Source organism: Galeopterus variegatus, unplaced genomic scaffold, assembly GCF_000696425.1.
Source record: "Galeopterus variegatus unplaced genomic scaffold, G_variegatus-3.0.2 Scaffold1568, whole genome shotgun sequence".
NCBI lineage: Eukaryota > Metazoa > Chordata > Mammalia > Dermoptera > Cynocephalidae > Galeopterus > Galeopterus variegatus.
The window spans coordinates 83037-92463 of record NW_007727679.1 but is presented as its reverse complement, the minus strand read 5'-3'; the positions used below and the strand labels follow the sequence as shown (position 1 = coordinate 92463).

Below are 9427 nucleotides of genomic sequence, written 5' to 3'. Positions count from 1 at the left end.
GTGTTTGAGGGGTGCGCGTGTGTGTTTTGTCTATTTCTGCATAGCCCTGTTCACCTGGGTACAGTCACCTGACGTTTCCTATGGACAAAATTGCACATAAACAAGTGCAAACTTCACATTATGCTCCAGTTGTCCACTAACATAGCCGATGTTTCAGAACAATTCACTTTTTCAAAACAAGTGTTACAGCAGAACTGATCGTCTTCTGGTCTCATTTGCCTGACACACTCCTTCTTGCTCATCCTCGTGGCTTCACGCTCTTCTCTTGATGTTTTTAGTGTTCTATGTCAAATTCCTATCTGAGCTATAATCAAGAGCTCCCTCATTTTTGTCCTCGTAATGTGGGGCTGTGTGTGTGCGTGCGTGCGTGCGTGTGTGTGTGTGTGTGTGTGTTTGTCTCTATCAGAGTACACATCACAGGACACGGTAGTTGATTACACACCTGTCTCCCCGCTCTGTTATGAGCACCTTAAGGAGCCTTCTTATTCATCTTGGCACCTGCCTAGAGCACATGTGTACCTGCTACAGGGGATGCCCAGCACCTACCTGGAATGGAACCGATAGGAAAAGTTCAGGAAAAAAGGCCTAACAGGGACCCTAGGTATAGCCTGAAAAAATACTAAAGCAGTTTGAGGTTGGTGACAACTTGGTTTAAGAGAATTTTTGAACTAGAAAGACCCAGAAGAGGTATCTAATCCCAACCTTTCATTTTACAGGTGAGGAAAAGTGTTTAAATCTTTTGCTCAACATCCCACAGCTAGAATCAGAAAATCATTTAACTGGAAAAAATATTGGCTCCATATATAATTGCTAGTGGACTGATGAACTAATTCTAGAGATTCTGGGAAAACAGAATTTAAATAACAGAAATCTACTTGGCAACATGCTTTTTCAAACTCCCCCCACCCCTGCTGTGCCTTTGTACTGAGTACAGCTGGATATAGAAAAAGCAAATAATTTTGTTTTAAAATTTATTAGTTGGGCTGGCCAGTTAGCTCACTTGGTTAGACCACAGCCTTATAACATGAAGGTCAGGGGTTTGGACCCCCCATCCCAGCCAGCTGCAGAAAAAAAAAAAGCTTTTGCAATAAGGAAGCAGGGTAAAGTTCTGAGCAGCCTGTCTGCTTCTCCAAGGCTCTGTCATCTGTGCTAAAGACAGGTTCGTAATTCCAAGCCTTTCGGTGAAGCAGGCGCTCTCCTACATTGCTGGGGAGTGCAAAGCGATTCAGTCCTCTGGCAGGGAAACCGGCATTGTTTTCTAAAAATCACAGAAGAATGGACCCTTTGACGACACAGTGCCACTTGGGGACTTGCCTACAGATACTTCTGCGTGGGTATGAAATGGCATACATACAAGTTTTTCATTGCAGCTTTGCTATATAACAGCAAAAGATAGGAAGCAATCCAAGTGTCCAGCAGAATGGAACTGAGTGAGTAAGCTGCGTCCACGGTGGAATGCTACGTAGCCATGAAACAGAATGGGAAACTCTGAGATGTGGAAATGTTTCCAGGTATATTGTTAAATGAAAAAATGCCAGATATTGGAAGGTTCACACAGCATTCTACATTTGTAAGAAAGGGGACAGGAATTCGAATATATATCTGCACAAGGACACAGTGGAAAGATAATATAAATCGTTACCAGTAGGAGGCAGGGGATGGGATAGAAGCAGGATGTCCACATTTCTACCTTTCTATGTACATATATTTTTTTGTTTTTTGGCAGCTGGCCAGTATGAAAATCCTTGCCTTGGCATTATCAGCACCGCGTTCTAACCAAGTGAGCTAACCAGGCACTTTTTTTTTTTAACAGCCAGCCTTGTTTTGATTTTTGAGCTAATGTAAATATATTAACTGTTTTTTTTTTTTTAACCCAATAACTTAAAAATAGACAAAAGAGGGAAGAGAAAAGAGTAAAACACAGCCCAGGTGAGCACATCACCCACCCCATGGTGGACTTCCTCTTTGCTTGGCATGTGGATAATGGGGAGTGGGCTCAACCTTAACTGAACTTGGAGTTGTGACTAGTACATGGGACTGCACATTCTGATTTCTAGTTTAAAGCAATTAGTATTATCTGTTGGCGTTCTTAACCTTTCTTGTGGCAGGTTGGTAAAGCCTTTGGATCCCTTTTAGAATAATGTGGGGTTTTTGTTTGTTTCTATTTGTTATTGTGTTAAAATACATGTAACATAAATTTACCATCTTAACCTTTTTTTTTTTTTTGGGGGGGGCAGCTGAACTCTTTTTTTTTTCTTTCCTTTTTGTCTTTTTTCGTGACCAGCAACGGATCGCAACCCTCAGTGTCGCGCCCGCACCGGACCGGGACCGGCAACGGGATCGCAACCCTCGACGTTGCTCCCGCACCTCGCTCAGCCAGTGAGCGGCCAGTCTGTATGTGGGATCCGAACCCTTGGCGGGAGCGCTGCCGCGCTCCCAAGCGGCGCACTATAGCAGTGCGCCACCAGGCCGGCCCCGGGCAGCTGAACTCTTGACTTTGGTGTTATCAACACCACGCTCTAAGCAGCTGTGCTAACCAGCCATCCCCCGCACCCCCATCTTGACCATTTTTTTTCCTTTTCCTTTTTTTTTTTTTTTTTTTTTGGCAGCTGGTCAGTAAGGGGATTCAAACCCTTGATCTTGGTGTTATCAGCACCAGCTCTAACCAAGTGAGCTATCCAGCCAGCCCCATCTTGACCATTTTTAAGTGTACAAACAGTGGTAGAAAATGCATTCATAATGTTGTGCAGCCATCAGCACCATCCATCCCTATAACTCTGTTCATCTTATAAAACTGAAACTCCATACCCTTTAAACAATGTCTCCATTTCCCCCTCCCCTCAACCCCTGGCACCCACCATTCTAGTGTCTGTCTCTATGACTTTGACTACTATGAGTACTGCATATGAGTGGAATCATGCAGTATTTGTCTTTTTGTGACTGGCTTATTTCACTTTCCGTAATGTCGTCAAGGTTCGTCCATGTCATGGCATGTGTCAGAATTTCCTTCCTTTTTAGAGCTAAATAATATCCCATTGCATGTATGTGCCACATTTTGTTATCTATTCATCCGTTGCTGCACACTTGGGTGGCTTCCATGCCTTTGCTATGGTGAATACTGCTGCTATGAACAAAGGTATACACATATCTCTTTGAGACCCTGTTTTCAGTTCTTTTTAGTATATACCCAGAAGTGGAATTACTGGATAGAGTAATGTTTTTAAATTAATAAAACAAAGTACATCAGATTATGAAATTCATAGGCAGGCAATTTGAGTAGCCTGAGTGAAAGCACAGAGGCCTGGAAGCACTTTGGGTGCCCTTGAGGAACTGTGCGTAATCCTAGTGTGGCCGGAGGGTGGGCCACATGGGAGGAGGAAGAGGCTGGGGAGGTGGTGGGCTCACCTGCAAGCTAACGTTTGCCAGCTGCATGTACAAGGGATCATCCAGGGATCATCCTCCCCTTCTTCCCTCCCACCTGCCAAAACACCTAACAGGACTAACTCAGTAGGCACATGGAGCACTTAGAGTTGTTGAGTCTACAAGTGTTAAGGGCTCAGCACATAGTCTGTGTGAAGGCTGAAGGTGAGACAGTTGTATTTGGACATTAGCTGACTGCCAGAGTTTAGCCATAACATATTGTGAAGCAGACAGGGCAGTCTGACCACAAGATTAGAGACAAAGGGGACCCCCACACACAAACAGGAAATCAGTAAATCTTTGTTGGATGGCTGGCTGGATGGCTGGATAGTAGTTGTATGGAATTACTTCATTGTATTTGGTTAATTCCTTAGGTCTTTTTTTTTTTTATTTTTTTATTTTGTCAATATACAATGTAGTTAGTTATTGTGTCCCATCACCAAAACCTCCCTCTTAGGTCTTTTTTTAATTGACAGATAATGTGTATATTTGTAGGGTACAATGTGACATTATGATATGTGTATACATTACAGAATGATTAAATCAAGTGAATTAACATCCATTGCCTCACTTATTTATCATTTCTTTGTTGTAAAAAGATTTAGAATCTATTTTTTGCACAATCTTGAAATATACATTATTATTAACTATAGTCACCATGCTGTGCAGTAGATCACTAAAACTTACTCCGCCTGTATAACAAACTTTGTTCCCTTTGACCAACAGCTCCTCTTTCCCCATCCACACCTCACCCCACCCCCAGCCCCTGGCAACCACCATTCTATTCTCTGCTTCTGTGAATTCAACTTTTTTGGATTCTACATATAGGTGAGATCATGTATTTGTATTTCTGTGCCTGGCTAATTTCACTTAACATAATATCCTTCAGGTTCATCTACATTGTTGCAAGTGACAGAATTTCCTTCTTTTGTAAGGCTGAATAGTATTCCATTGTGTATATGTACCACATATTCTCTATCCATTCATCCATTGACCAGCACTTTGGTTGATTCCATATCTTGGCCATTGTGCTACAGTGAACATGGGAGGGCAGATATCTCTTTGCCTAAGGTCTTTTAAAGGCATTTTTGGTATATTGGTAGATAGTCTTCTTTCGTATTTTCTAGTTTCTCTATCCTGGGTACTAATTTGGGGGTTGTTTTCCAGAACTTAGACGGCTCAGAAGAGTCAGCTCAAAAAAATACCTTTGTGAGTTATTGAAGAAAGCAAAAGTCAACTTTGATGTTCACTGTGATCATGGGTAAGTCACCTTTACTTAACTCACCATATATCTCAGTTGATATTTAATAAGTAACTCGGGAACATTGATAATGTAGAGGCATAGGCATTTGTTTGACCTGTAATTCTTTCTCTTTTGCTTGAACTATGTATACATACCTTCTCAATTTAATCAGAGCAAAATGTCAATTACCTGTAAGAGAAATGCAGATCAAAAAGTTCTTATCGTCAGTACCTAGAATTTTAAATCTAAGGAAGTGAACACATAGATACAGCTTGAAAAATCAGAATCTCAACTAACATTTCAGCATTTCTTCTGAATGTCTGTCTAGAAAGAAGTCCTTACTTAGGTGGGTTTCAAACTTTATAAAAAAGTTTAGGGCCGGCCTGTGGCTCACTTGGGAGAGTGCGGTGCTGATAACACCAAGGCCCCGGGTTCGGATCCCATATAGGGATGGCCGGTTCGCTCACTGGCTGAGCGAGGTGCTGACAACACCAAGTCAAGGGTTAAGATCCCCTTACCGGTCATCTTTTGAAAAAAAAAAAAAGTTTATTGACCTAGTAAGCACTTCCTTGATTTGTATTTTCTTCTATCAGAACTTCATTTCACATGCAAAGTTTCTTCAGAATCCAGTACAGTCATTTCAGATGTTTCCAATGTAAGAATAAGAACATTTTTAAAACTCTGGGAAAGCAGGAAGCCTAAATAGCCCCCTCCCTCCCCGACCTGTTCTCTCTCTCTCTTTGCTAAGAAATTTTCATATTTATATTTGCATGACCTATGTTGATGAAAATCAGGATGTATAATATTTTAGACACTGGGAGCTTATAGCACACTATCCAGTGCTCCTTGATTTTTATTTTATCAACTCTGTGTTTCTTTCCTCTAGAAGCAGATTTCTCATCTTTGTGAAAGGCAGAAAGCAGACATCAATACTTAACCTTAAAATGAAAAGAGGATTGTAATCGTTCATGAGCAACATTTAATACCAAAGGGGAGCAGAATCTGAAAGTTAATTGTTTAAACATCTATATTTTGTTTATTTTCAAATTAACCTTTTTTGGGTGTAAGGAATATTTTTATGTGTAAGAAATTAGACCTTATTGTGTATATACAAACTTGGATTTATGCTAAAAAAAAAAAAAGACTTCTCTAAAAGATATAAAACTACACTTAAAAATTAGAGAAGCTCAAGGGAGGGAGGAGAAGAAAAAAATTTAGAGAAGCTAATTTTTAATTAATTTTAATTTTTAAAGTGTGGACATCAGAGAACCCCTGCAGATAAAATGCTATTTAAACTGTCTGATTTTTAAAAAACCTGTGCATACTTTCAAATGATAACCAATAGCTTATCAGAGTCAGCTCCAAATATATGAGAAATAGTATTCTCTTCTCTTGTGGTCTTAGCTCTGGACTATGCTGTATAAATAGACATAAAATGATATGATATAAAATGTTTTAACTGGAAAATATCTCCTTGGTTACTGACAATTGAGGTCCTTCTGTCCCAAGCTGAGCAGAGCCCTATCTTATTTGTGTCTGTAGTAGTCCCATCTACTCACACAAACAAAAGCTTGCTGGAAGATGAAGTAATATATACATTTTTTATATTATTATTAAAGACTAAACACTTCTGTTTTAACTTGTAAAGTAATTTAATTTTTTAAAGAATATACTATGTGCCTCTATGTCCCTTCTATAAGAATTGATCAGCTTCAGTCAATAAAAGATATTTTTAATAAGAAAGAAAAATAATTTGGTTTCTTTTTATCATACAGGAGTAAAATAAGGAGGGTTAGTCCCTTTAAACTGAACCTGGCAAGTTAATTTCCTCAGGAACAGGAATGTATTTTTTTAAGCATTGCAGATATCAAAGTTCTGTTGTGCTGAATAAATGCCCCTTTGTTAAGAGGTTTCAGTGTTACTCCAGAGATGATTTTCATGAGAGGGGAAGAGCCATCCGATTTAGCCTTTTTAATTAGGGTGCTGAAAAGAGAAATTGGGCAAGGTTTGGCTATGTTCTTTATAAATGCTTGCTTTCTCCTCTGCTGGTTTATACAGAGCTAGACTGAGAAAGGTATAGTTGATTCCGAACTACCGTCTGCCAAGTAGGAAGCCTAAAGTGTCCCTGGGGAGGCTGACTTCCATCTGAGAATCAAAATATTAAATTTTCTCTTTCTCTTTATGATAAGTTTATGGCTACATATCAATCTGCCTAGTGAAAAGGGAACATGATTAGATGCTAAGTAGGGAATTTTAAGGGAACCAAAGTATTTGAAAATAATTAAAAATTACTTTATGGCTATATGCATTTTTAGTTCAATAGGATTTTAGTATTTACAACACCTATTTTTTGTTTGTTTGGGCTTTTTTTTTTTTTTGGCAGCTGGCCGGCTAGGGGATCCAAACTCTTGACTTTGGTGTTACAACACTGTGCTCTAACCAACGGAGCTAACAGGCCAGCTTGTACAACACCTATTCTTATCCCACCACATTATTGTGAATTATTCTACACATAGTTCAAGAATGGAAAATTTTAATATTATCAATTTATCTATCTCAACCTAAGTTATTTAGGTATATGAGCAATTTCTGTTAAAGAGAGGCAGTCTCATAGTATGTTAGAAATAGTTGCAAGATAAAACTAGATTTTATGCTGAAGCTTTTGGACTTTGCAGTTTGTTCAACTTGCAGGTCACTCAGACTACTGTTGGGATGAATATCAAAACACCATGTGGAGCCGTTTGAATTTTTCTGTAATATTTTCAATAAACCTGGGACAAAAGAACAAAAAAACACTAGATCAGCATTTATATTTCATCATCAACATTCTTGAAACCAACATATCATCTTAAGAGTAGGAAACTGAATTATACTATAATTTGCCTGCCAGAAATTATCTCAGCTATTGGAAAAGAATGATATAAGGGTATTTTTAGAATCAGTGAACAGATCTTTTAAACAGAAATAGAAATACCCCGAAAAGAAAGACATTCTGGGGCTGGCCCGGTGGCGCACTGCGCTAGTGCGCCGCTTGGGAAGCGCGGCGGCGCTCCCGCCGAGGGTTCGGATCCCACATACAGACTGGTTCCCGCTCACTGGCTGAGCGAGGCGCGGGGGCAACACCGAGGGTTGCGATCCCGTTGCCGGTCCCGGTCCGGTACGGGGGCGACACTGAGGGTTGCGATCCATTGCCGGATACGGAAAAAGACAAAATAAATAAATAAATAAATAAAAAATAAAATATGCTTTTCTGTATTTCTTGTGTTTTACATATTTAGCTCATTCCTTTAAATGGCTAAATAGTATTGCATTGAATGGATATAGTATAATTTACTTAAATAATAACATAACAACAATAGTTTTAATGAGGAAAGAAAAAGGAAATGAGGGAGGAAAGGATGGAGAAAGGCAAAACAATGTCTTTGGTCTTGGGTTAAGACTGTGTCACGGAAGCTTTTTCTGCCTCCATCCAACCCATTCAAGATCCACTCCCACATGCGTTCTTCCAGTTCTTGCTGATACATATTAGCTAGGTCCCAAAATGCCTTTGGCATGGGAGCTGTGATTGTACTTCCATCCCAAATTGTGCTAACATCTGATTTGGTTAGTGGCCTAGAAGCAGTGAGAGATAATAAAGGCAGGCCTTAGATCTTGCGAAGTTATGGTTTTGGTATAATCATTACATAGTCCCCAGAAAAAAAAAAAAAAAAAAAAAAAAAAAAAGAAAGACATTCTGATTCAAGATAGTATGTAAACGCTAAAAACAGCCGATAGAATGCATAGAATTGAGAGGCTATGTGGGAAAGGGTTGGCTCTGTATATTTCAGGAAGGTGGCTGGGGATTGAAACCTTGTTAGGCTCTGGCTAATTGATCCTGGAGTTTTCTTCAGTGGCCCTGACTTTAGATTTTCCTTCTGTGGTTCTACAGCTGTAGCTAGGGTAATGGTTTCTCAGTAGCACACCTTTGTTTCTTTTGAGCCAGTGCACATCGCACAAAGGTTCATCATTCTAGGCCTTCAGTAGAATAATCTTATCAATCCTCCTATGGGATAGAGAACAGAGTGAATAAGATCAGATTAAGAAACCAGACACATTAATCAGGACTGCAGCTGACAAGGTAGGATAAAAACCTGAATGGTCTCTGAGAGGAGTTTTATCAAATGAAGAGTACACATTAACCAGTCCCATAAAGGATGATTTCTGAGTTCTCAGCCAAATGCGTGCTTGGGAAATCCAACAACAAAAAATTATTTTGAGCACACAGTAGTGCTTTGCTGGCCACTGGAGACACAACAGTGAGCAAAGGAGACTTAATCCTTTCTTACAATCTAGTGGGAGAGACAGACCTTAATCAAATAATCACATAAATAGGTCATGAAAGACTGGTAAGTGCTATGAAATAAAGCTTTGAGATACTGTGTCAGCATATTATAGGGACATAGGTCAAGGGCAGAGGACTCAGGGAAGGACTCTCTGAAGAAGTGACATCTAAACCAAGAACTGAAAGATGAGTAGATGCTAACTAGGCAAACAGGAAGAGGAAGAGAATTCCAGACAATGGTAATAGCATGTGCAAAGGCCCTGAGGTGGGAAGGAACATGACGCATTTGCAGACCTGATGGGCCAGGATGGTGCAAGATGACGCTGGAGAGGAAGGCTGGGGCCAGATCGTGCACGCATGTCAGTGTGGGTGTTACAGCACACAGTGTTCTAGTAAGCCAAGGGACGTAAACTCTGTCTTGGATCTTCCTTAAAATGAGGTCT

At 39.9% G+C, this 9427-nt stretch overlaps 1 protein-coding gene across 1 annotated transcript in view; it reads left to right on the top strand.

The window, feature by feature from the left end:
• CCDC62 (coiled-coil domain containing 62) overlaps nt 1-6412 on the top strand; it is a 48459-nt gene extending 42047 nt beyond the window's left edge. The window contains exons 10-11 of the mRNA XM_008577702.1: nt 4588-4681; nt 5550-6412. Of these exons, the coding sequence (XP_008575924.1) occupies nt 4588-4641 (54 nt within the window). The 3' untranslated portion in view covers nt 4642-4681; nt 5550-6412. The remainder of the gene's footprint in view (nt 1-4587; nt 4682-5549) is intronic.
• The last annotated feature ends 3015 nt before the right edge of the window (nt 6413-9427 follow it).